Source organism: Pogoniulus pusillus, chromosome 5 (assembly GCF_015220805.1).
Source record: "Pogoniulus pusillus isolate bPogPus1 chromosome 5, bPogPus1.pri, whole genome shotgun sequence".
NCBI lineage: Eukaryota > Metazoa > Chordata > Aves > Piciformes > Lybiidae > Pogoniulus > Pogoniulus pusillus.
In genome coordinates, this window is record NC_087268.1 from 4,214,016 (window position 1) to 4,241,992 (window position 27,977).

Here is a 27,977-nt window from a genome sequence, read left to right on the forward strand (position 1 = left end):
GTATTACTACAATGCTTTTTCTGTGCTCATCTTCTAGTTGTTGTGAAATATGAGTCCTAAAATGTTGTTTGCCTATTCTAGTCATACCTCTCCAAAGAGAGAGAGTAGTACTGGCTTGGGATTTGGGAGATTGAGGTTTGGTTATCTGCTTTGCCATATGTGTTTTGGGTTTTTCATACTGTTATGTTTAAACTCTTGTTATCTGGTACTCGGGTACTAATTATGGTATTTCTTAACTTTAGAGTGGTGTTTTGATTAAAAATGAATATTGTGGTCTCATAGATGCAGCAAAAGAGAAGTGTAAAGATTCAATGAGATATATGTATTTTTTTGGGGGGGGAGTGTGTGTGTGCTAATGTGTAGGAAGTGATTTACAAAACATGAACTAGGTAATACTTAGTTTCAGTTACAGCCTTCCAAAGGCAAAAGACCTCAGTACCTCTATCTTTTATTATTTTGCCTGGTTCTTGGAAATGAAGTTTATTGTTGACACCAGGAAGAAATGTAGCAGTGAACAAGCTTGATATGAGGGTGGAATCATGTCTTGCTTTCCCTCTTGTCATTCATCCATTCTACCTTGTTATCAAAGACAGTAGGCCTTTATTAAATTTTTTTGGGGGTCATTGATCTTTGCATTCATATTACAGTTGTGCTTGTCAAGTACAATACAATATATATACTCCCATTTCTCATTTGCTGCAAGTGTGCTTTTGTGTATTAAGCTGTGTCTTTTTGCTACATAGAGTGAAAATTTGCTTTGTGTTAGGTTGGTGGAGGTGAATGATAGTATCATAGTATCACAGTATCATCAGGGTTGGAAGAAACCTCACACATCATCAAGTCCAACCCTTTAACACAGAGCTCAAGGCTAGACCATGGCACCAAGTGCCACGTCCAACCTTGCCTTGAAGTGCCCCAGGGACGGCGACTCCACCACCTCCCCGGGCAGCCCATTCCAGTGTCCAATGACTCTCTCAGTGAAGAACTTTCTCCTCACCTCAAGCCTAAATCTCCCCTGGCGCAGCTTGAGGCTATGTCCTCTTGTTCTGGTGCTGGCCACCTGAGAGAAGAGAGCAACCTCCTCCTGGCCTTACACCTTATCCTGTCATAGTTTTGTTTGGGGAAAGCAGTAGCCATAATGCCATCAGAATACTTTAAAAATCAGTGTGATGCATGTGACTGCATGCAGTAGGAAAAACTGCATAAATGAACATCAAGTAACCCTCCAGTTTTTTCCCATGTGACCCCACGTTATGAAGCTGTCAGCATGTACTGCTCCCATGCCAGCTCCTGAGATTGAAACTATGTCCCACTCCTGCATGCTGTATCAAACTCAGGAAGTGTGTGCCATGAGGCAGTGTGGTGACACCAGCATGTTGCTCACAGAGGCACTGCTGGTGCTGGTCATTCTTGCATAGGAACCAGCTACCCTCAGCTCTGGAGGGCTAGGTTGACTCATAGTCTTGTGAAGAAGGTATTTGTGAACTTCCAGGAAAGAAAATGGGAGACAGTAATAAGAAAGTATTTTTGCCATTGTTTGGATAGCTGTATGTTTTGTGCAGTTGAAATTTACACTTCCAAAGTCTTGGGACTGACAGTAATGTAAAAGGAACAGAATAATTTGTGCCATTAATATATGTGTGTATGGTGAAGCACATGTCTGATCTGGAAGGTATGTTTGAGATTGCTTATGTAGTTCTCTTGTTTTGGAAAATGGAGATCAAAGCTGTGTAGATTCAAAACAATGGAAGAATGTACTGGGCTTAATTGTATAAAATAAGTGAGGATGAGTCATTTTCATGACGACTTTGAAGGAAGCAAGAAATGAAAAAGAAATTAATTTTGAATCTCTGAAGACAATGGTTCTATTTTTTTTTCTTAAAGAAGAAAAATATGAATGTTAAAAGTTCAAAGAGGAATTTGTCTGTGCTTACAATATCTTAAAAGATCTTTAGTACCTGTTAAATTGAACCATGTGTTAGACAAGCTGCTATGGAAAATGGCATTTGTGTAATTTGTTTTCCTGTTAAAAGCAGTTAAGGTCTGTATACAAGAGCTCTTTTTTTTGTTTACTTTCATACTGTTCTTGGATCTCATAAAATGTTACATTGTGAAATTATTTTGGCTCAGTTGTCAATAAATTGTTTGTTATTCTTCTAATATTCTGGATTTATATCATGGCTGTAGCTATGCCATCCTGTTCTTTGCTTCTGTCATCACTAATTTTCTGGGAAGAGCTAAATGCTGAATAAGTGCCCTTTTATGTGTTTGCTGAAATTTGGATAAGTAGAGGTTACTCAATGAGAAATATGCTTATACACATGGGTGCTTACCTTTAGCATCACTCTAGTGTCACCTCACAAAGCAGTGTGGGTTAGAGATGTCTTGGATAGTTGATGCGTTGCCATGTGTATTTGTTCTGGGTTTGGATAGGATAGGGTGGAGTTTATATGTATATAAAATAATGTTTTTTTCCTTCACAAGAAGATAGGCAGATGAACCAGTCAACGGGTATTTCTCTTGCCGGCTGTCTAAAAGCAGGGCGGGCTGGGGCAAGCAGGGATGCTTTGAGTAGGTGACTGTGTGACTTGGATGTGGACATGAGACAGGATCAGGTGGGCAGACTGTACTGTGCTGAGCTGTTGTGGCCAGTGCTGCATTTTGTGTCACTTGCTGTATGTACTACTTCATTAGTATTACTGATTTCCCTGATTATTGTTATCTCTTCACACTGTTCTCTTAAACTATCCTTATGTCAACTCAGCGCTGGGCCTTTTTCTCCCAGCTCTCTTTCACATTCCCTGGGGGGCTGTTGCTTGAGCTACTACATGGGACATGACAGTATTGCTCTGATACAGAGTCTGGGATCTGCTTTTCATCTGGGATCTGTTTTTCCGCTGTGGGTTGGTTTTAAGCACGATGACTCCACCACTTCCCTGGGCAGCCTGTTCTGATGCTTAACCACTCTCAGTAAAGAAGTTTTCCTAGTATTTAGATTAGTTTAAACTTCCCCTTGAGGCCATTTCCTCTTGTCCTGAAAAGAGATTGAAGATGATCAGATAGGCCGAAGGGCAGTGATGCTGAATGCTGATTAAAAACATCTTGTTGATTTGGTGAGGGAAAACAGATTTAATGCAATATGAGAACAGTTTAATTATTGGGATCTTCATTGTAGTGTAGTTAGAATGTGAGGACAAATTTGTCAAGGAAGTTATCAAGAACATAAATTTAGGGTCAGACTTTCAACTATAATGATGAGTAGGGAAGAGATGGACTGAAGACCTTTGCTCTTCTGACAACGCTGATCTTCAGTAATTCCTTGTTGGTGTGCTGTGGTAGTCTGAAATCTGAAAATCCAAATCCCATGAATAAGAATCCTATGGATCTAACACTGGGAAGAGACAAGAGTGGCGATGTGTGTAAATGCAAGAGGTTACTTACAGGGAAGTAAGATCAGCAAAAGGAAGCCAGGTGAAGTGTGATGGCAGAAGATAGGCATTCTTGGCAGCAGTGGTGGTGTAAGAAATGGTGAGGAAAGCTCTTTGAGTTAGTTGTTCAGTTGTGTCATAAATACAACATGAGGGAAGAAAAGGAGTGCTCCTATTTTGTTTTCCACAGTTGTCATAGAATCATAGAATCAACCAGGTTGGAAGAGACCTCCAAGCTCATCCTGTCCAACCTAGCACCCAGCCCTAGCCAGTCAACTAGACCATGGCACTAAGTGCCTCATCCAGGCTCTTCTTGAACACCTCCAGGGATGGTGACTCCACCACTTGCTTAATGAATAATAGTAAAAGGCTTTCAGAAAACGGTATAAAGAGAAAATATATGGAGCAAACTAAGTGCTTAAGAATCGTTGCCACATTTTCCTGGGAATTTCCTGTAGTGCTTGTATGCTCTATGGCACATGGGAAGGCAGGAGTTTCCCTTTCAGTTCACTTAGGTTTCCTAATAACATTTTGAGGGGCTATATGGCCTTTTGAGGTTTGGTTTTTTCTTGGGTTGGGTTTTTTTTTGGTGGTAGACATGTTCCAAAATGCCAGAATTAAGAACTGCATTGTCATTATTATTAAATGGTTTTTATTTATGTGACTGCATTCTGACTTTGGGGAGGTTTTCTTTATTTCCTCCCTAAAGGAGTGAGACTTTTTGTGCTCAGAGTACACTGCAAATTGGATGAACAGCTGTTTTGAGTAGTAGATCTTGCTTACCTTTTACCTCCTCTACATTGTCTCTTTTTCTCGTCTGAAAGCAAACTGATTCCAATCAGTAACCATGGGATGTCCCCCCAGGTTACTACTTTCCTCCTTCTACATTACTTTTTTTTGTCACTGTAGTAAGCTGAGTTATGCCTACTGCTAGCTTACAGTATAGATGAGCGTCAGAGGTAGTTGTGCTATGAAATGATGGGATCATGAAGTTAGGGCTGTGGAAAGGGGCACATTTAATGACAACAGGGATCTCTCCAGTGGAACCATGCTGTTTACCCAGATTTCATACGAAACTGTAGATGGAGTTTGTGTTATAGTTGGAGGGCACTTTGAGTGGGGTTCGCGTGGGAGAACAGAGCTGTGTTCAGAGCTAAGGCATTTAGAGGGCTGCATCATTGGCTAGTCCCATTTTCATCCCATCCCACTGGTTGGGTGCTGTTCTGTTAACACTGCTTCCAGACAGTCCTTTTTGCTCCAGCTCTGTGGTTATTACCCTTCTATCTCTATGCCTTTCTGCACCATTTATTGCTGTTTGCCACCTCCTTTCATCACATACTTATTGTCCTTCTGTATCGTGCCTGCTTCCTTCTTTTCCTTCGTGGAGTTCAGATGATAACAGAGATTGCATTGAGACTGGGAGGTGAAACTGGCTTTTTGGTCTCTTTTTCCAGGGTACAAGAAGCAGAGTTGTGCTGGAAATGTTGTTCTAGAGTTGGAGCAAGCCTCATGAAGTCCTGGCACACTGGGTGGGTGTGTAGCAGGAGACGTCCTGAGAAACTGGCGCATGTTCAGTGGAGATTAACTCTGTAAAGAGAAATGTTGAACATGTGCAGTAATGTTCCTTCTACTCCTCCGTGCCTTCACCAGATTTGAATAATCTTCCTTGGGGATAGTAGACCAAAAAAAATCAGGTCCTGGTGTTAGCAATGCTGAAATTATCTGTGAGACTACTGTAAGAATTCTAGCGTGTGGGACAGCAATTTTTCCTCTGCTTCATTGTTTTAAATGGTTAAGCTGTATTAATTGAAAGTTCTCTGAAGAGATAAGAGAGACACGTCCTCAGGAGGGAGAACTTCAGCCAAAAGGACTTCAGTCTAACAGGCAATTAAAAACATTTCTTGTAAATCTAATGGGGCAGTGCATAATGAAGCATGCCAGGCATCCTAGTGAATGAGTGGTGCTGCTTTATAGGAATTTGTAGATGATACAGCTTTATATTACAGCAGTATTGGGATGCTTGCTACTTTTTGTTTGTTGATATGCAATCCTTTTAGATAGAAAGTTCAGATACTCTGCAGTGCACATATTTTTCAATATAAACAAACTTTGCTTTTGCCACTGTGGAAAATATGCTCTAGGTCAACCAGAAGATTTTTGGCTAGATGCAAGAATTAGCAGCTCAAGTTTTGTGGCCTGGATAATACAGGGCAATTAGATGATAGCAGTGATTCTTCATGGCCTTAAAGTATGGACCCAGACAGATGGGGTCACACTGTGCTGCCATGGTGGAAGTCAGAGGCTTCCTGGAGCTCTGACTTCCTCGAAGGCTCAGGGCTGTCAAGGAAAGACAGAGGGAGCTGAAGATGGCATTTTGTGAGTTTTATGTTCTCTCCTTGTATTGGAGCTGCTCTTGGATATGGGAAATTCAGTACTGTGCACTGAAAATATCTGTGTTTGCTAACTGCAAAGGAATGCATAAATATAGAAAAATATGCCAGTACAGAAGATTATCCCCAAAATGTTACTGTGTGGTGCAAGGGGCTTTTGGGGGAGCAATATGCAAAAGCTTTGGAAGAGACAGACAACTTCTAGACAGACTTATTTGCAAATGGTAATAATGCAAATCACAAAAGCTGGTTTCCTGAGTTGCTGTAAATGGAAGCATGTTTTTAACACTCCTTCTTTTCTAACACAAATGTAGGAAACTGGCAGAGCACCTAACTTCAGTGCTCTAGAAAAGTTTAAAGAGAAATAATCTAAGGAAACGGAAGCCTCTATTTTTAACCTTCTTGGTCATGAGAGATGAGGAGGAAAAAAGAGGAGCCATCTACTATTGAAGTCTCTTTCAGTCTGTTTCTATAAATTTAAATTTCCACTGCTGTTTTTAATGAAGAGGTGCTTCATACTTGTGAAAGCTCAATTGTGTTTAAATTAAGGTCAGTGTATAGTGGATGGCTTGGTGTGTCTTCTGTAATTGTGCTTAATCTCTTGTTAATGGTTTTTACATTGCCCTTTTCTTGGTGGGTCTGAAGTTCTGTACTCTAAAATGCCTAACCATTACTTAGACTGTCTTACTCTTTGACTTAATTTCTTATACAGAAAGTGAATTTTTCTCAATATTTTTCTTTTTATATTTGGTTTGAGCAGATTGTCTTAAGAATGTTTTTTTCCTCATTGCACTGTTACTATTCAAAAAAATTACAATATCTGATGATACTTCTCTGGATTGTTCACAAATTATCTTTTTGTTCCTGTATGTTAGCCAAAAATTACATTAAAATTATTAATTCCTTTTATAACTTACTTGGAAGTACTTTATTGGTCTAGCTTGAAGCTTAAATATATAAAAATATATTACACAACTACTGGCAGCCACAGAAGTAATGACACCTAACTTCATAACTTTACCCTATTTAACAAAAGCAGATAAATGTAAGTGTAAAACTTTGTTTAGGATGTATCACCAAATCCCCAATTTTGACTGAGGAATACACTGCATTAGTTCACAATGTCAGCATTAAGGGTGACTATAAGAGGTGAGTGTATCTGGGGGAATGGTAATAACTTTGGAGTAGTTAATTGTTGGGAAAATGGGCTAAGTTTTCCCAAAAGCTTAGCAACTACTGGCTGATGTGAGTGTCAACCTGGGATGTGGATGCAGTTATAAGAGTTTAGGTACATATTTCAGAGAATCTTCTGGACACCTATTAACATTATGAATTTGTAGCTGTAACTGATAAGCTTAGAAATTAAATAAACTAGCATGTCATAAAGTGTAAATAGTCTTAAAACAAATACAGAGCTGTGGAGAGGAAAATCACTGCAGAACTCTATATTTTACTTAGTGTGTGGGAGTACTGCTTCAGTGGGTTGAATATTTTATGGAAATGCAGTTTGTTTTGTTAGATCTCTTGATGCATTTGGAAAGTAGAAAAACACTTTTTTAAGCACAGTTGTCTTTAATGGGTTTATTTTTAGACAGCTTTCATGCCTTAAATGTATTAACTGTTTTTGTAGTAGCAGTTAAAATATGCAGCTCTTAAATGGTGGTAGATTGAGAATGCCTGTGTATATGCTACAGTATACAATACTCGCTAATGACTTGTCCATTGCCACTTCTAGGCATCTGAAGCATGCAGCCATATGCGGTTCTTGCCTAAGGGTCTGGCAGACCCTCTTGCCTAAGTCCTGGAAGAGTGTGTAATGCTCTCTGATCATGGATTTCCCTCTGTGCTCCTCCTCAACACTTGCTTCATTGATGGAGGCCAGGGCTGTGTGCTTTTGTAAGTGTGCTAGTTTGAGCCTAGCTAGAATGTTTTGGTGAGAAGGACTAGATTACAGGCTGTGGAAGGAAAACAAGGCTGATGTCTACTGCACTCATAGGCTTGCTGAGATGTATAAAAAAAAGAACTGAAGCATAGATAAGGCTTTCTCCCCTTCTGCTGGGGAACTGACTAAGCTGCATCTCTAACCTTACCCCTCTCTGCCGTTTCTTTCACTAATCCACTTTGCTTCCTAACCCCCTGGCCGAACCTCCATTCTTCCTTAGACTGGGGTAAGGTTGAGAGGGGTAGGGGTAAGGTGAAGAGGCTGTTGGGAGCCCCTCCTGGGGACTCAGGTTTCTGGGAGGGCTGTTGTGTTTCTGTATTACCTTTTACCTTGTGTATTTCTGTATATACTGTAAATATCTGCTTGTATATTGTGCTAGCTGTAATATAAGCTTCATTCCATTTCCAGAGCCAGCTGAGTCTAGTCTGGGTGATTTCTAAGGTGTGAGGGGGCAGGGAACACCCAAACCATCACAGTAAGGCAGAATTTCTCTGCTGTACAGGCACATTTGGTGTGTGACAGTACAGTAGCACATTGAAGAATGTTACATATAAATGGTACAAGAGTCCATAAAACTTGCATGAATGTGGTAGCTGAACATGTTTGAGAAACACCATACATGGTAATTACAAGAAAAAATACACAAGTATAATGCTGCTTTCAAACTGGCTGGAATATGAGGAGGAGCAAAGCTCTTCTGAAATGTTAAATGAGAAGACCCTTTCTTGAATTTCTAATATTAATTGGCAGTGTAGACTTTTCTGGTTGTGAAGCAATTGTTTACTGCTTTACCACACTTTCTTCTTTTAATGGGATGCACGTGAAGTCATGGTGTGCAAATTCTTTTGGCACTTACCTACACATCACTTAGTTCTGAGACTTGAAAAGAGTGGTCTCTTGAATATATGTTTTTTTCTAACTATTGTTTTATAGTCAGTCCAGTTGCATTTACTTTTTCCTCCCATTGTTTGTCACTTTCTGCTTTATTCATCTCAAAATGATTTCTGGTAGCTTTTAACATGTATTTTGCTCTCTTACTAGTGTCACAGTATCACAGTATCACAGTATTATTAGGATTGGAAGAGACCTCACAGATCATCAAGTCCAACCCTTTACCACAGTCATTCAGTAATACAGTGGAGATAGGTTTGTGAAATTAATTTCAGTACAATTTAATTGAATATACTAACAAGTTTTTGGGGCACTGGGGCTCAACACATAACATGAAATGACTTAAATTTTCACTGATAGCAATGCTGAGCCTCATTGTTTACCTGTATAGCCATGACAGGTATCTGTTTCTAATCTCATTAAACGTTGATTTATCTTTAGGGGGAATATTGGTAATAATTAACTTGGCTGTAGTTCTAAAACATTGCAGAAGTATAAAACTCCTCCACTGGCATGTTTTGTAGCATGATTTGCCCTCTTAGTGTATGAGAAGGGTTTTCTTTGGTTCATAAGCAGTTGTAGACCGCATTAGAATGTAATCACTTGTATAGCTCAAGATTCTGTTGTTAACCTCTGTGCATCTTCAACTACATGTGTTCTAGGTGGGCCAGAGATTACTGTTTAACACAAGTTTCTCAGTTTTGCTGACTGGCACTTGCCTAAAGTGGTTTAAAGTGTTCACAAGTGTTTTGTAGTGCTTTCTACTTTAAACAATGCTTAGGTTAAGCCTCTGTCATTTGACACTTCAGTGGTTTTTGAGCAAATCATGAGATCATATGAATGTGTATGTATGTATACACACACTCATACATTCACATATATATTTAGTGATTTCCAGTCTGTCTATTTGGTAAAAAAAAAGTGACAAATTTAAATGGAAGGAGGGAAGCCTGCAGCAATGCAGAACTGACTGTAACAACTGTGTAGAAGCTTGAATTGGCAATGGCTGTCAGAAGCTTTTAGAAAAGTCTCTGCCATAATGTTTGTGATAATCACAGACTAAAAAGAGTAGGAAGGTCAGACTTAGGGGTAGCAAGCTAATCAGCAAAACCTGGCATACTCTTTCAGGAGGACGAGAACATATTAGCTGGAAAAACAGTTTTGAAGAACTTTAGCTTTTGCCTCTGTACTACTCTGGAGATAGCCAAGATGCCATAATGAACTAGAAATGAAAGAGGCAGTGTAATACTGAGGATATGCTGATTATTTTGATATAAACGTGAAGTGATCCTGCGGGAAGTATTCCACTGCATGATTGTGCCCTGTTGCATTTAAGAGCATTTTAGTTGCTTGTTACTGAGCTGCAAAACTTCTTTTGATGCTTTCCTTTCTTCTAATGGTGGAGCTTCATGGACTTAAATGGGACATGAAACTCCAAATTCTTGTTCCTGCTTGTCTGCTTGGGACCTTGCTTTTCTTGTGTGCTTCATATTCTTCATGCTTTGAACTCCTCCCGTTATTCTTGTTCATGTTCAAAGGGGTTATTAGTACAAACTTGCTGGCAAGGTCACACAGATGCACCTTTTCTGTGGTGGTCAGATCACTTCCATTAGGAAAGTACAGATGTTTCCTCCTCATCTGTTAATTGCATGTAGAAGTTGCTAGCAGTAGTCAGAAGAGCACAATGTGTATGCATATACTGAAGCAGCAGGACATACACCATCCTTTCTGTATAAGAGCAGAGCAATTCATCATGTCTCCCAGTAATTCTTCTGTGATGATTTTGTTAACTGGTGGGCAGGACTGTGTCCAGGTGAGCTCATTAGAAATTTGAGCTCTCAAACCAGAAATAAATCATTGCAAAACTAAGACTATAACTGCCAAGCAGTTTGATAGACTGAACTGAACATAGAAATAGGCCTAAATATAGGACTATTCTATAAAAATAGATAATCTGACAGCTGTGTGACTTCTTATTCTGTAGCAGAAGGCTGCAGAGTTGTGGTTTGCAGCTTTGAAGATACAGAGAGCTTCAGGGCTGGCCTTTACTAATTAGGACCTTATTTATCAATAGCAGATAGTTGGAAATCACTGTTATTTGTAGCAATTAGCAAAAAAAAGATAGAAACATTGTTTTGGAGGCAGTGAAATTGTAACACTGCTCCGTTTGCCTCCTCTAAAGCTGTGCTACACGTGTAGCATCATGTTTTCTGCTTAGACAAGTGTCAGAGTAGGATGGCTGATGAAGTTACCACCTGTGCTGCCCTATTGCACAGGTGTTAAAGCTGCTTTTTAACCAGCTCCTGAGGCACTGTAGCTTATAGGTTGGGGTGAAAAGGAGCTGCCACACTAAGCAGTGTCAAACCATGGCTTGAGGGGGTTGTGATTGACAACTAACTCAAGTATTTGTGGGAGTGTCATGCTTCTCAGCTGTCTTGGCATAGGTTGTCTAGGTTTGTAATACTGCATTAAAGGCAGTTAATGCTTGTTTCTATTAAGAAGAAAATAATTAAAAACAGTCTGATAATGAATACATTTTTCCCCATGCTTAAAAATGCTGATTCAGTACTGTAGCTGCCCAATGCCATTCTATGCTTTCTGTTTTGCAGAATGGTGTATGGTGTGTTGGCTTATTTTACTGTAAAATTAATTGAAGCAAATACACTGATTTGACATTATCAGCACTCTTTCATGTGCTTATTTGTAGTTGGTTTATGTTTGGTGTTTTTTCTGCGTGTTGTTTTATTTTAAGAAAATCACTGCAAAATAGAGTTTAGTCTTAGGCTGAATTTCAAGAGACCTTTCAAAGAGCTGGTGCTGTTATTTCTGAAGGAAGCATATCCTAGTGATGACTCTGAATACAAATTACCTTCTTTAATCTTTGTCATGAGCCCAGAATGTCACTTGTGCAAGTTTCTGACAAACCATCTACACTGGATTTATTTCAGTGAAGGGTTGAGCAGAAGTTCAGTATGTTATTTATTCAGAGCTTGGGGTTAAATTATGCATTAAAATGAAGACATTTGTATTAAAAAAGAAGTTACAAGGGATTTTTGTGTTGAAAAGATATGTATAGTTTGCTGAACCTTGTAGTTTTGACTAAGCAGTCAATTTGCCAAACATTATTTCAAAATCCAGCTCCTTTGTGACTTGTCTACATGAACAGTGAGTAAAACCGTGGTGTACTCCACAACTCTCTAACATGGGGTCTGGAATATATGGTGGCATTTGCTGCACCCAGATGCCACAAGGTGAGGCTGCATGGTCTGGCTGGTGCGTGGCTCTTTCTGAACTGTGAAGGATGCTCCCCTGCTTCTGTAGCTGGGCAGCATATGTGGGAGATGTTCCTGCCCTGCTTGGGTGGGGTGGGAGGTAGTGGTTGCTGAGAAGTAGAGTGCTCTGTTCAGGGCAGCCTGCTCGGAGGAGCTGAGTGGGTTGGATCTACTGGGGAGTCATGGTCCAGCTAGGTGGCCACAGACACTCTCTGCATCTTGCAGATAAGGTCCTGAGTGCCTGGAGCACAACGCTGCCCAGGTCTGAGTTATGCTGGTGGAGGATGTCCACTAAGTGCCTCTAAGACTTCACTGCCACTTTTGAAAACAGGGTATAGAATCCCTGCAGTGTAAACAGCTTCTCTTGGCTGTCTGTGGAACAACAACAAAAAAATCATCTTCCATTTGTGCTTGATTGCATGGTTTGTTTGGGTTTTGCCATTGTGTGGTTGGAGAGAATAATAAAAGCTATGATATGAGACAGGATGGTTAGCTGAATTTTATAACAAAGGCTATAGCACAAATTCATGTTTGAAAGGAAGTCAGAAAAAAAAATCTCTCTAAAAGCTTTGAAGTGTGTGCATGATTTCTTATTTGCCCTTAGTCCCTTTCTTGCCTTGTGACCCTTCAGTAACGTATCAGAATTCAGATCCAGAGTGTGCATTAACATTTTTCTACCCTGTAATTTCTGTTTGTCAGGGAAAACCACCTATCTCTATATACCATTAGATGACTATTAAGATGAGATCACATTTAAGAAACTGCTTCTTCTAGTTGTCTGTTGAGAACTACCAATTTTTATTAGATCGTTTCTACCTCTGCTCTTGGGCTTGACCGGACTCCAGAACAGCAATAAAAGCACAGCTGGCATGCATGGCACATGCTTCCCTCTGTCTCCCCTACAAATGGTAGCTTTTCTTCAGAATTCAGTGGTTCTTTTTGATAATTAGTCCTTGTGGTTAGTGCTTTCCTCTTAATCTAGGTCGACTTTGGAAGACAAGGTGACCTTGGGTGTAGTTTAGGCATGTAGACATTGTTCCTGAGATGGCAGGTTGTTTACAGTGACATTTCTCTTTCAGAAACACCTTTTTGATTTCCTATTTGAGATCTTTCAAAACCAGGCTGTGTTTGTCTGAATTTAATTCCTCCCAGGGGAAGTTTTCTTCAATTAGACCTAGGCACTTTGATCACCCAGGGCTTTTTTGATGTGACATCAGGACCATGGGAAGACTGAGGATCTTACCTAATTATTTTCTCAAGTCTTGTGTTTTTAGTGACCTGGTCATGATTTTGAAAATACCTGACAAGGAAACTGCTGACCCATTCTGTTAGTCAGATTGTGTTTTGGTGGAGAGTTGAAGTATGCCTTTTCTTTGAACCCAAAAATTTAACATTTGAGGTTTTCTGTGAGTTTTTGGGGTTTTTTTGAAATTCTGTTAACAAAGTATACTAAAGATGAGAGCAATTTTGCAGTCATTTATCCAAAATTATATTGAGCCACTGCCTTTTGTCATCTTCTTTTCTTTCCATGAACTGAAGCATTCAAGAAACTACCTGCAGATTCAGAGATCTGTAGTAATGTATTCTGAAATCCTTCTGTGTATGACTAGTGGATAAAGGCATGAAATAAATACACAAGGGAGATGAAAACCAGATCATTGTCAGAAACAATTTTATTCAGCTGTTCATTTTTATTGGGTTTAATTCTGTGTTTAGGCTGTTTAGCTTCATAATTGGAAAACAAACAAACAAAATCTTAGGCTTTCAGATGTATCTGGTTTACTGCATACAAATACCACCTTTCCATTTTCTTCCAGTCGAAAGCTACATTGGGCAGAGTTAGAGGTGGGCAGACACAATATTTGGGTTGTAGAAGCTTTCTTCATAGAATGGTTTACTTTGGAAAGGACCTCAAAGATCATCCAGTTCCAACCCTCCACCCTAGACAGACACCCTTCCCACTGGAACAGGCTGCTCAAGGCCTCATCCAACTTGGCCTTGAATCCCTCCAGGGAGGGAGCATCCACAGCCTCCCTGGGCAACCTGTTCCAGTGTCTCACCACCCTCACTGGAAAGAACACTTTCCTAACATCTAGTTTGAATCTCCCCTCCTCCAGTTTAAACCTATTACCCCTTGTCCTGTCATTACAAGACCTTGTAAATAGTCCCTCCCCAGCCTTCTTGTAGGCCCCCTTCAGATACTGGGAAGACTACTATAAGGTGTCCCCAAAACCTTCTCTTCTCCAGGCTGCAGAGCCCAAACTCTCATAGCCTGTCCTCATAGCAGAGGTGCTCCAGCTCTCTGATCATCTTTGTGGCCCTTCTCTGGGCTCACTCCAACAGTTCAATGTCCTTCTTGTGTTGGGGGCTCCAAAACTGTACACACTACTCCAGGTGGGGTCTAATGAGAGCAAAGTAAAGAGGGAGAATCACCTCCCTTGCCCTGCTGGCCACACTTCTCCTCATGTAGCCCAGGACACGGTTGCTGTCTGGGCTGCACTCACACTGCAGACTCATGTTGACCCTGAGGGATGCCACTTGTCACAGGTCTCCAGGTGGACATGTTTCTGTGTTTGCTTTTGCAGGATTTTAGAGTCACCAAAGATTGTGTGCCTAATGACAGAAAAACAGCATTACTTTTGGAAAGGATAAATGTTTCAAGATAATAAAGTCAGCATACTTATTATCTGAAGTTGTGATCACCCCTTTGATACATGTAAAACTGGCCCCCATGGGTGAGTGTCACTTGTGCTGGGGCTGTAGATCCAGTGGCCAGAAATGGTTGATGATGTCAACTGTTAGCAGCCAAAAGTTCAGGACCTTATTATCCTTTACTGGTTGTAAGGGAAACAGGACAATAAAATGCCTTAGTTATTCTTTACTACTTTGTACAAGACAGCCCTGTGGTTTATTTTTTTAGCTAATGATGGTAGTATTTTTATTCTCCTTGCCTTTATAATGATTTAAAATGATTTTTTTTTGTCTTTATTTTAATACATTGAAGTGTTTTAACAGATGTACTTATACCATGTCCAGTTCTTCATACAGAAGCAGGAAAGGCTTGTCCATTTTTACAGAATCCCAGAGGATAAAGCACCATTGCCAGAAGATACTTCATTTCAGCAGTCTACTACTGTAATTTATAGCTGACCTCCAATATCCATATCTGCATCTGTTTAGTTTTGTCTTTGTTATTCTGCAAAACCTTAGTTTCCCTAATTGAAAAAAAAAAACCCAAAGCATAAAATTTTGCCCTCAGTGTGGATCTGATTAAACCAGAAATGTATTTTTCATTTGACTTAAACTTCCAGTTCTTACTTTAAGATTTGCATGTTTTAACCTTGGTGATTTGGATGAAGAATGTTTGTTTTGCATGGATATAGATGGGAGTGAACTGAGAATCAATGTGGTGTTATGCATTGTTTGAAGGGAATCCAGTTTGGAACAACTTTGCATACAGTTTAAAATGAGCAATGTCAAGTTAATAATGGTCTGACTAGCTAGAAGATGGCTTTTAATGTGTTCTTTTTCCTACAAAATTTCCTCCAAACCCATTAATTAAACTTGTTAATGTCTGCTTTGTAACATTGGAATGAAAAGGCTTTAAACCAGGTGCATTGGCTTTCCTTCAGTCTCTGTTTTCCTAAGTGAGTGTCATCCTTGTCCTGCAAGTCTGAGCCCTGATGGAATCACAGAGAGCTAAGACTTAAAGTGCTGCTAGTGTGAAAGGTTACAGTATCATCTGCAGGTTTTATTTATGAATAGAAGGTGAAGGGTGTGTTTGGATAACTCATTCCAAAGAAAACCTCATCTGTAGTGTGGTAATTTAGGAGCCAATGTCTAGACCACTTTGAGAAATTGTAAACATGATGTTTTCAGAACAAAACCATGAGAGTTTAAGAAAAATTACTGCATTTTGTATTTTTACTATTACTATCTGACTGAATTCCAGGAAGATCAGAAGTATTGGGCAATATTTGGTCTGCCTGACTGCTAGATAAATTATTACAAGAATGCATATGCCAGGTCATAGTAATATTTTCTTTCTTGCATACCTCAGCTTTGGATTTGGGTGATTACACAATGTAAACTACCTATTTGTCAGTGGAAGATTTTTTGCTGTTGAATAGCAGTGCACAAGTTTATGCACACCATCTTATTAAATGTGTTTGAGAATCCATAGGCTGTGTTGAAGCTCTTTATTATTCGACCTAAATAACACGATCTTTGCACTGTTGTACAAAGATGTTCAAAGACTACATTTAAGATGTAGTGGGTATGTTTTTTTCTTTTCCCCCTTGTTAATTCTATTACAGTTAAGTTTGAACACTTCAAGAATATGAAAATAGATTTAAGAGGTTGGTAAATAGAGATTTCCCTGAGTATTGTGGGCAAAGTTATGTGCTTTTTGTTAGTGTTTGTTTGTCTGAGTGGTCCACTTCCTAGTGGACTAGTGGAAGAGCTAGAATGGAGCTGTAATAGTATTTCCATCACTTGAAGTCTATACCATTGGATGCATGTGGTTGGTTATGTTTTGGCTGGGGAAGGACTTCCAGTTCAAAGACAGATATGTTTTAGTTCAAATGAATTTATTGTTTTATGCAGATATTATCAGGTAAAGTGCAATTACCAGCCTCAATGATCCCTCTGATCTGCAGGGTATTTGTAAGCACAGTTAAAATTTGATGTCAGGAAACCTTAACTGGGTGTCATAACACATAAATGGAATTTCTGATTTACAGCAAAGAGTATTGTGCTATGGCTTATGCTGAATTTAAGTCAGTCCCTAAATCAATGCTTGTATTTAATCTTTGCAAAGCTGTTATCTTTCTGGGTGCTAGAAATGAACAAATACATGCTGATGATGTTGGATCTATATCCCACCTATAATTGAACTTACTGTATTAATAGCTTTTAAGTAAAGGAATTTTATGGCAGTTTTTGGAGGAAAAGATTATATTAGGGCTTAAGTAATGATTAAAATAATGATTTTGGAAACAGATGCAGTTCAACTGAATGTTAAGGACATGTCATTTACATAATTTGTTCTTAGGTGTTTTTTATACACCTTCATATCCTAGAACAGCATTGGTTTCAAGTCTTTCTCTAGAACTTGTATTCCAACACTTCTATCATTACTCTCAATACTGAAATTGCTGATTTGGATTTCTGTTGTCCACAGGTCTGTCATGAGGGTGCCATATTTTAAGGTGTGAGATAGAAATGCTCTTCCTTACTAGTTACAATTTCTGCTCTGGTGGCGTCAGAGTTCTCTAGACAAGTTTGTTTGTTTCTCTTGGTTCTTAGGGAGAGGGAATAATTTGTGTGGATCTTGGTTGAGTTAGTTAATTGTTGGGATAGCTGGAAATGTATAACTGAAAAGACAAGAGGTCTATTGATCTTTTAAATTCTTATGTCATTTTAAAGAACAAACAGTTATCTGCTTTGACACCTTGTAGTCTTTAAAGCCTATAAAGCTTCTAGTAATTTTTAGCAGTGGTGAACTCAAGCTTCATATTTATGTTCTTTGCAACATGGAAGAAAAACTGGCAGGACTGCATTCCATTGTTATTAAACTGTTAAATGTAGAAACTGGAAGGGAGAAGCTTGCCTTACCTGTTTGGGAAGTATCTGTCAGCATATTTAAATGAATATTTTGAAACTGTGTGTTTGTAATTATTAGCACATTCCTAAGCAGCATAATGTTTGTGATCAAATGATGGAGGTATCTTCAAAACATGTAATAACATTCATTGTGTTGTAAACTCTGCAGCATTTGTATTTATTTGTGCTGGTTTTATTTTTACAGGATTACAAAGCCATTGACATTTGCTGACTGTGTCGGTGATGAGCTTCCTTTAGGATGGGAAACTGTTTATGATCAACAGATTGGAGTTTATTATATGGACCACATAAATCGTGAGTAGATGTGTAATTATTCTGAGGGCTCCTAGCAAGCTGCAGTTAACTGATGGCACTTTGTTTTCAGGAACATTTATGCTATGGTGAGAAAACACAGACAAGTAATTTCTTGCACTGTCTACTTTCTCATCTTTCAGATGGGAGCATAATCCTTCAATTTGTAAAGAATTTTGCAACCTTTGATTGAGTTGCAGTGGATAAAAATGTTTTGGTTTGCTTTGTCTTCCTGTGGAGTATCAGTAATTTTCTTGTTACTTTTTGTCATATGTTAATTAAGAAAGTTTTCATGTTATACTCTTGTATTTGCTATATTCCACTCACACATAGTTCACATTTTTATACTGAGAGGTCTTTTCTATTGAAAACCAAAATACGTTCTGAGACAATAGTGCTGATTTTTACTTAAAAGCACTATGAAATAAAGTGAAATCTCACCCTGTCTGAGGAATGCATGGTTTATGCTTTAATACAGTGCAAAATGCCATAAAAAAAAACAATAGATATCAGTTCTGGAAAGGGAGGGAGTAATTTCCAAAGTTTTCCCCTCTGGACTATAACTGATCTTTGTGTTGCCACTGTCCATTTGCCAGTTCTACGTTTGAAAAACCCACTTATCTTTACAACTTTGTACTACTACTGCTGTTAGTTTTGTGCTGCTATCATTAAACTTCTTATCACCACAGAGTGAATGCTTTCAATGTTGCGGGTATTGACAGTTGGCAGGGAGGGAGAAAAGAAGAAAGTAGTTACATAGACTATCACAGCGATAGTAAACGCTATAATCTGCAAAAACAACTTCCATCCTATCTACTTAAAATCAAGTGAATTGAAAAATAAAGGTGTAGAAATTATTTTGGCTTCCTGCCATCATTGGAAATTACTTATGTGTGGTGGTTTCACAGTTACTTATTTGAGAAAACCCAAATAACAGAATAAAAATGTTCCCATGATAGTGTTTGACCCACACAGTTACTTACTTGTAGTGAAATTACCAAAGGTCATAAATTGAACTTTAAATAGCTGTTAGTGCACTGATAACTGAGGCAATGGGAAGACAATAAATAGAGACTGTATTCTTACAGTAACTCTGTGTAGCTTAGTCGCTGCTGTTTAAACTGTCACGACAGCTTCTGTTATTGCTGACATTTAGTAAAAAGTAGGGTTTACATCAGAGTATGGTAATGGAATGCACTTGCACAAATGAGTACATATATGTGAATGCAGGATATCAACAGCTCTTCTTTTTTGTTTCTTTTCCATGAACTTTGTAAAAGGTTTTAGGAGTCTCAATAAATAATGAGTAGGAGGCGAACTCCGTTGCAATGCTGTGACTAAAAAACCTATTAAAGCATCCTACCAGTAGGAATAAGTATTGTCATCCCATGTAAAAGAAGTCATTCCCTTTTGCTTTTCAGACTCTGTTAGTAGCTGCTTTACCACAGACATCAAGTTTGGACTTACAGAATGGATATTAATCATTGTGGGCATGTCAGATCTGGCTTGGATTTTTTGTCTGTGCAATTAAGAACAAAAGTGTAGTCTTTGCACAGAGAAATTAAATTTCCAAATGCTCAGTGGAGAGACACAGAAAGAGGAGATGAATATAAATGGGTCTGGGAAAACAAAGCTAATCATATTAGGAATTAAGTAAAAGTAACACATGAACAGAAGGATGGAAACTTCATAGGGCCAGTGCAGAACTGAGTGAAAGGAATCATTCTGCAATTAACAAGGTTGCAAAATTTGTCTCTTTCATGATAACTAATTACTTGCAGCCCACAGATATTATCCTAAATGGTAATTCACCCGTCACAGCTAAATGGGTTTGTCACCCTTAGGCTAATAGAGTGCTTGCATAGACAAGCAAGGTTTATATATTCATTCAGAGGGAAGGCAGAGTCAATATTATAGCTGAATAGGCATTATTCTAAAATTAATAGGGCAGTCAGTCCAGTTTTAATCTGAAGACAACAAAGTACCAATCAAGCCTACATTAACCTGTTTTGTAGAAGTGAGAACTAATGAGTGGATAATCATGAGCATCATAAGATGGTGTGAGGCAGGTGACAGACAATGTAGGACTTGAAGAAATATATTTTCTTAAGTGACTCTCTTAACATTCTGTCCTGAACTATGTCTAAAATACTTGGAATGGCAACTTCAATCTGAAAACGTTCAGACTGTGCTTTGTGGCTGACCAGGTGAAATGCTTTATACAACACTGGAGTTCTGTATTGACAAAACAGAATTTCTTTGGTTTCAAGAAGTACTGGGAGAAAATGCAAGTGATATTTCATAGAGTATCTTTCTGAAGTCGTGCTTACCTCTCATACTTTATGTACCATCTTAAGCTTTTTTATGGCATCATTAAGGTCATAAAATAGCTCTAAGATGATCAAGTTCAGTCATCATCCCAACACCACCATACCCAGTAAACACGTCTTCATGTTTGTTTGTTTTAAACTTCCAGCAGTGATGACTCCATTTCCCTGGACAGCCTGTACCAATACTTGACCACTCTTTCAATAAAGCCTTTCCTAATACCCTATCTAAACCTCCCCTGGTGCAACTTGAAGCCATTTCCTTTTGTCCTGTCCCTAGTTACTCAGGAGAAGTAACTTCCACTTTAATTCAGTCTCTTTTCAGGTAGTTGTAGAGAGCAATGAGGTCTCTCCTAAGCCTTCTCAAGACTAAACAATCCCCATAAGACTTGTTCTGTAGACCCTTCACTGTCTTTGTTGCCCTTCTCTGGACATGCTTGAGCACCTCAATGCCTCTCATATAGTGAGGGACCCGAAACTGAACACAGGATTTACATTGTGGCCTCACCAGTGATGAGTACTAGGGTATGATTACTTTCCTACTCCTGCTGGCCACACTATTCCTGATGGGCCAGGATGCTTTTGTTCTTTTAGCCACCTGGGTACACTGCTGGCTTGTTTTCAGCTGACTGTTAAGCAGCAGCTCCAGGTTCTTTTCTGCCCTTTCACCTTTTAAAAGAAAGCAGTAGTACATCTGATTTTCCCAAGCCTCTTGCTCTGTTTGTTTACCCAGAAAATAATACAAAGATTTCTAGGCAGTAACTTTTCACTTACATTGAAACATTCCAGGAGTGGAGGAATCTTCTGTAAGACTCAGTGGTGTTTCCAGCCCAGATCTCCATCTTGTTCTGTAAATTTAGTATTTTGTTGACACCCTTACTAAGCTGCTTTTGGCTCTTGGCCAAGCATTGCTTAAAAACCTTGGCGGCTGCCAGCCACAGAATTCCTTTCCCTCCTCTTCAGAGTCTTGGGAACCTTTGAAGTTTCCTTTAACCAGTTGGGCATTCCCCAGTGAGGGAATCTTATATTCTCTGCATTTGTCTGGAACTGTGCTTGAATTACTGCAGGATTATTTTTTTTTTAATTGATTATAAAGAAATGAAGGAAAATTAGATAGCTTCAGTGTTGTCATTACATGCAAATTTGTGTTGAAATTCAGGACAAATTGAAGCTGTTGTACTTTATGATATGTAAGAGAACATTGCTACTCTACTGAAGAAGTTTCATTTGTCAGAAGTATAGTGGAAGCAACTGAAAAAGCTTCTGAAATCATTTGATAAGAGATGCGGTGCCCTGTATTAGAGGACCTCACAAATACACAAATCTGTTGGAAGAACATAGAGGAGCTTTATGGTTTTGTTTATGTACTTTTCAAATGGTAGAGCTGCTAGTATGACCTTGATGTCATTAGAGTTGTTAATGTGTTGGGCTCAATATTTTACAGTTTGTTTTTTCATCACTGATACCAATATACTGACTTTTATGTACACAAGATGAATACAAAATAACTGGATTTTAACTCCTCAGAAAAAGAGTTTGGAAAAAATGACCTTCTGATTGTTGCTGCAAGTTCTGCTACTACTTTGAACACTGAGATTGCATCTGCAGCAACTTCTTACCAGGAAAGCCACAGTCATCAGAAATTAACATTCACTGAAGTAGGAAACTTTACATGCAAAACATATTTGCTAGCTTGAACATCACCATAAAAAGAAAACAATCAGAGTTAGGCAATGGCTGGGCTTAGTGATCTTAAAAGTCTTTTTCCAACCAAAACAATTCTGATTCTAAATAAACCAGTAATTTAAAAAAGAAATAATGCAAATTGACCTCCCCAAATGTCTTTGCAACTGTATGGTAGAAAATCAGTATGTTCAAGAAAGACTTTGTACTGGGAGCCTATTTTTGATTGATGTTTGGATATGAACTGTTCTAAATCCTGGAGAGGGAAATCATGAGAGTGCTGTTTCTTAGGCAAAAGAAAAGGAAGCAATCTAAATGCTTTTATGGATTTGAAGATAATGATGAATGACCTTATTCTTCTTAGTTATGCAGGTGTAGTCACTGACCTGTCAGGGCATTATACTTGTGAAGTTGTATGTAGTATCTTAAGGTTTTTCCAGCCATTTATAGAGTTATAGGTTAATCACTGAGATACCTCTTACTCTTCTAAGCAATTGTCAGAATCTTCAAGGTGGCTACAAGGAAAAGTTAGAGCCAAATCGCTGTTCTTTTGAGTTTGCTCTCATTTGTAAAGAAAAGGATAAAATTTAAATGCCTTTTCTATTTGAAAAGTCTTTTCATGTTCTTCCATTCTGCATCCTTCCTTCTCGTCCAGACTGGAGTGATTTTGAGTAATGCAGTCTTAAGATGTAGTACTTGAGAAGAAACCTTACCAAAATGATATGTACTTTGTGGAATAAAGTGTCTTATGATTTTTCTTTTTGTAAAATGCTTTTCTCCTTAGAGCTCACACAAATTGAGGACCCAAGGGAGCAATGGAGAAGGGAGCAGGAACGCATGCTAAAGGAATATTTAATAGTTGCCCAGGAGGCACTCAATGCCAAGAAGGAGATTTACCAAATCAAGCAGCAGCGTTTTGAACTAGCCCAGGAAGAATATCAACAATTGCACAAACTGTGTGAAGATGACAGCCGTTCTTATGCCAGCTGTGAGTTCTCTTGTCTTTTCTTGATTTACCCATTTGCCTCTCATAACATGTGATGTAATAAATAGTGTGAAGTGTTTCAGTCACCCAGATCTCCTTTGAGTGGAGATCCTGACTACAAAAGTGAGGTGCTGTGCTTTGATTTTGCTATTCAGGGACTTCCATTTCCTGTTAAATCTGTCAGAATGTGCCTTTTTTAACATGAAACAGGGATGTATTCCAGCTAGCATTTCTAGCCATTTTGGAGCCAGCGTCATGCAAGGCAACAAAACCAAGGCTGAATGTTGCTGGACCAGCCACCTACTTGCACTCCCTAATTCATAGGTTATTCCCTCCTAGACAGGGGAGTGAACCACTAGCTTAGTGCAAGCCTTCTGTGGATCCATTGTTGGTTTATCAACTTTATGAAAAATTACTGAGAAGGTATCATGGTCAAGAGTACCTTGACTGTGAAGCAGGAAGCAGTGTTTTATTGGTGCACCTCATTCTGGACTGTCAGCCTCTGATCCTAGTATTGATGGCCTAGGTTGTCGAGTCTTGATTTTCTGCCCTTTTCATTCTTCAGATGACTGTGGTAGCATAGATAAGATGAGGTCTTAGTTTTTGCATCATATCATGGCTGTTGGCTGGTGGAACAGGAAAAAGTCTTAATCCCAAAAAGTCCAGACAGTCTGGGACAAAGAATCGTATCACATGGATACCCCCTACCCCAGCCATATGGAAACGTAGTGTTCACTGTGCAGATGGCTCTTCAGTAGCCACTCTGTGTAAGCCATTATGTAACTGCAGGATTTGCTGGTAAATGCCAGAGACTTGGTAAGTATGGGCAGCTCTGCTTAGCCCTCTCTGAAATTGTTCAGGAAACCTGACTGAGAAGGCAGAGTTTAAGATCATAAAGCAGGTCATTCGCCTGCTCTGATGCCTCCGTTTTTCATTTGTGACCATGAAATGGTAGAGTTTAAGATCCTCAAGGCATCAAGAAGGGTGCATAGCAAACTCACTGCTCTTAGAATTGTAGAATCATAGAATCAACCAGGTTGGAAGAGACCTCCAAGGTCATCCAGTCCAACCTAGCACCCAGCCCTAGCCACTCAACTAGACCATGGCGCTAAGTGCCTCAGCCAGGCTTTTCTTGAACACCTTCAGGGACGGTGACTCCACCACCTCCCTGGGCAGCACATTCCAGTGACAATCACTTTCTCTGGCAACAACTTCCTCCTAACATCCAGCCTATACTTTCCCCAGCACAACTTGAGACTGTGTCCCCTTGTTCTATTGCTGATTGCCTGGGAGAAGAGACCAACCCCCACCTGACCGCTTGCAGAGAGTGGTGATCAACGGCACAATGTCCACCTGGAGACCAGTGACAGGTGGTGTCCCGCAGGGGTCAGTGCTGGGACCAGTGCTGTTTAACATCTTTGTTAGCAAGTTTGCAGATGACACCAAGTTGTGTGGCACAGTTGGCTTGCTAGAGGGCAGGGATGCCATCCAGAGGGACCTAGACAGACTGTAAAGCTGGGCCCAGGCCAACCTCCTGAATTTCCACAAGGCCAAGCATAAGGTCCTGCATCTGGGTCAGCGCAATCCCAAGCACAAATGCAGGCTGGTTGGCAAATGGCTGGAGAGCAGCCCTGGGGAAAAGGACCTGGAGGTCTGAGTTGATGAAAAGCTCAACATGAGCCTGCAGTGTGCATGTGCGGCCCAGACAGCAGCAGTGTCTTGGGCTGCATCAAGAGTGTGTGTTATGAGAGCTAAAACTTCACAAACTCTTTTCCTTCTCTTAACTTTTGGGTGCTGCCATTGACTCAGCGTCCTATGCTCATGAGTGGGAGGTGGTGTGAGCTCAGCAGTTGTGGGCTGGCAGGGAGGTGCCCATGCAGAAGTTTTTGTGACTCAGTTGTGCTCATCACTGTTTCAAAAAGAAAAAAAAGAAAACCTCCATAGAAAATCCTAGATTTAGAGAATTAGTCCAGGCATGACTACTCGTTTTGGCAAGTTCCTGCATGCTTGACATGACCTTGGCATTGCAGTATTCTTTGGAGAGTCAAAAAGCTCAGTACAGTGCAGAGAAGGGTATGGGTTTCAAAGCAGCAGCCTTCAGCTCTACAAGAGGCTTCTAGGTCTAACAGCACAACCTCATCCAGACACATACCAGGCATTTTTCAGTGGACCAGCACTGCTGTGAATGGCTCACCCAATACATCACGGTTGGTCAGCCTATCCTCTTGGAGCTTTACTTCATCTGTCTAGGCTCTAGCTTGTAATGCCACAGCTTGAAATCATTGCCTGACTCAAGATACACTTTAAGACTTACTTGCCAGGGGCTGTGTGTTTTGTTCCCTGTGCTGTTGCTTCAGGAGGCAGCTTCTCTCTGTAGCTGATTGAATTTTATTCTGATGATAGTTTTATTGCATTATCATGCTGTTGATCCAAAATATCTAGGAAGCAGTTAAGAATTGTTCATCTTAGATTATTTGTATCAGTAAAAACTGCTTGCTTTTAGGCTATGTACAGTGCTGCTACACTGGATTGTTGTTTTTTGAGGAAAAAAACTAGTCAGGCAATCCCAAGTTGTACATCAGTGCAGAGTATTATTTTCAAACCTAGTAGTAACTTGTAACACAACGAATGCAATAGTCTGTTAAATAGTGTCACATCTTAGCAATTGTATTACAGAAGAAAAATAAGTAATGTAAAATGCTGTTTTCCATCTGTTTAGCATTCTCTGGATTTTCAACTAATACCAAGTATGACCCATATCAGATTAAAGCAGAGATAGCCAGCCGTCGGGATAGAGTGAGTAATCCTTCTTTTTATTCTGTACTAATATTAATTAGACACAGGGAAAGGAGTTGGCATATGTGCTTTTGGTTTACCTTAGCATTTACACTGGGTGTTGCTGCATTCTTTTTGAAATATAGTATTAAAAACTACTTTTCTCCTCTGACCTACTGTCCTGTTAAAGGGAGTCTGTGTTTACCCTGATTCAGTGACTTGCGAGGTAATGCACGTTGCGAGTAGAAATGTTGTCACTGATGTCGGAGGCAAAGTCGACCAGACTTTGGGAAGTTGTTTACCCTGTGCAAACTGCTGCATGTAGCCACACTCTGTAGCCAAATTCTTTCTTGATTAGAGCGCAGATCAAATCTGCTGTCTTTATATTTTCCCTTTTACCTATTTTCAGTGAGGTTCCGTGGATGTCATTGGCTGTTTAGACTTTTTGTTTCGGAAATCTGTTCGCAATTCAGTAGGCACATTGGTGAAATAAAACTTTCCATCTGATTTGGCCAGAGCTCCTCTACTAGGGGAGTTCAAGCCTTCTGAGAGTGATAGGCAGTTCTGTAATAAAAATGTTCCATTTTTACATAGATTTAAATTAGAACTATGCTTTTGGTACTGTCTTTGTAGAAGAAAGAATGTTAACATCTTGAGTTACTCCTCTGCTGCTTTAGCACAGAGCTAGTCTGCACATTGATTTCAGGCAAACTGATATAGAAGTCATAAACAATTATAAAAAGCAGTTTGTAATATTAAGCTTTGGAAGCTATTTCTAAATTGTATGTTTCTTTTTATTAATGGTTGAAGTGGGATTAAACATACCAGGCACTTAGTTCACCAAATAAATAAAGAATACTTATCTTTGCAGGATAGTGTTCCATTTTTTGTTGTAGTGAACACTTTTCACAGGAGTGCCTCTGAAAATAAACCCTGTTCACCACCCTTCAAAGGCATTTATTCTGTCTGTATGTGTTTACTACAGTCTAACTCGGTTTGCTTGTTTTGCATACTTCAAATGTTAGTGTATTCTCAACAGGAAAATAAGCCTTACTTGTTTAAGTAATACTTAGAGAAAATTACCAAGGTCTGCATTTTCTATCCCTATTTCTCTCTGTTCCTGCATCTTCAAACAGAATTACCTCAGTGCATAAGAAAACCTGTTCTCAACTGAACATGTGCATTCAGTTGTTTTGGGTAATAGAATAAAATATGCACTAGTAAGTGTTTGTGCGTATGGTTTAGTGATGCACTGTTTGTTTCATTTTACTTTTGGTGAGCATGAAAAGAGTTAGTGAGGCTACATAAGTGTTTTGGGAGGTGATGCAATGAGTTTGAAAGAAAAGGCAGTGGGAAAGGCAGATTGTGCAAGATGATGGGGGACAGTCCTTTTTTTGCATTTCCAAAACTGCTGTGAAGGCCCTTACTCTTGGAGTAGAGCTGACAAAATTATACTGTGCATGGGTATACAGGAATTTTTCTTTAGTATTTTTTTAGGCTGTGAGGTTTTAGTTTTTGGTGGAGTTTTATTGTTTTGTGGGGTTTTTTTTGTTGTTGTTTCATTTAGGTGTTTGTTTGTTTGGGTTTTTCTCTTTTTTTGTAGTCATGGTTTTGTAATTTATTGACATATTTGTGAAAATCAAGAGCATTCTGGATTAATTTTAGCAAAGGTATTAAATTTTGATAGCTTGAGGACAGAGAGGTTTTTTCTCCTAAACCTGCCCCTCCTTAGACTCTTCAGTTCAGTGTTAGGCCACCACCACAGGCTGAAACACCTCCTTTTCCCCCATTTGCTTGTAGTACCTTGCATCCTCCTCCCTGTTAGTGTTTAAGTCCACAGCACAGCTGGGGCTGAGACCCACTCCTCTGCTCACAAAACTGCCACTCTCACCCCTTCCCCTCCAGCAGGATGAGAAAGAGAAACTGGGAGCAAAATGCAAAACTCCACAAGTTTTGAGATAAGGAGAGTTTAACAGAGCAATACAAAGAGTGGATGAACAATAACTACAGTTAAGAAGTAACATATAAAACTGAATAATATATAATGTGACACCCTCACCCGATGCCTGCCAGCCTAAAAAACCTGAGAACCACTGCAACCCGCTATGCAAGCTCCCCTGTGTGTGCGTCTGTTTATCCATCCATCCATCTGTCTATCTATCTAGATGCTTCTGGAATAGGATTACCCCACTGGCTGCTTCAGCTGCTCATGCTGGGTGTGGCCTCTCCCAACTTCTTGGGAAAATAGTTAACCTCATCCTAGCCAAACCCAGGACACTCCTGCTGTCACTCCTGCTGTCACCCTCAGTTATCTGTCAGTTTTGGAGGGCAGGGAGCTGTTTCTCTGCAGATCATTCCTTCTTGGTGC

At 39.5% G+C, this 27,977-nt stretch overlaps 1 protein-coding gene across 4 annotated transcripts in view; it reads left to right on the forward strand.

The window, feature by feature from the left end:
* The window catches only part of WWC3 (WWC family member 3), a 107,599-nt gene that overhangs the window by 18,914 nt on the left and 60,708 nt on the right, over positions 1–27,977 (forward strand). For all 4 annotated transcript variants that reach the window (XM_064143049.1, XM_064143050.1, XM_064143051.1 and 1 more), the window contains exons 2-4: positions 17,733–17,842; positions 22,634–22,837; positions 25,554–25,630. In XM_064143049.1, the coding sequence (XP_063999119.1) occupies positions 17,733–17,842; positions 22,634–22,837; positions 25,554–25,630 (391 nt within the window). The remainder of the gene's footprint in view (positions 1–17,732; positions 17,843–22,633; positions 22,838–25,553; positions 25,631–27,977) is intronic.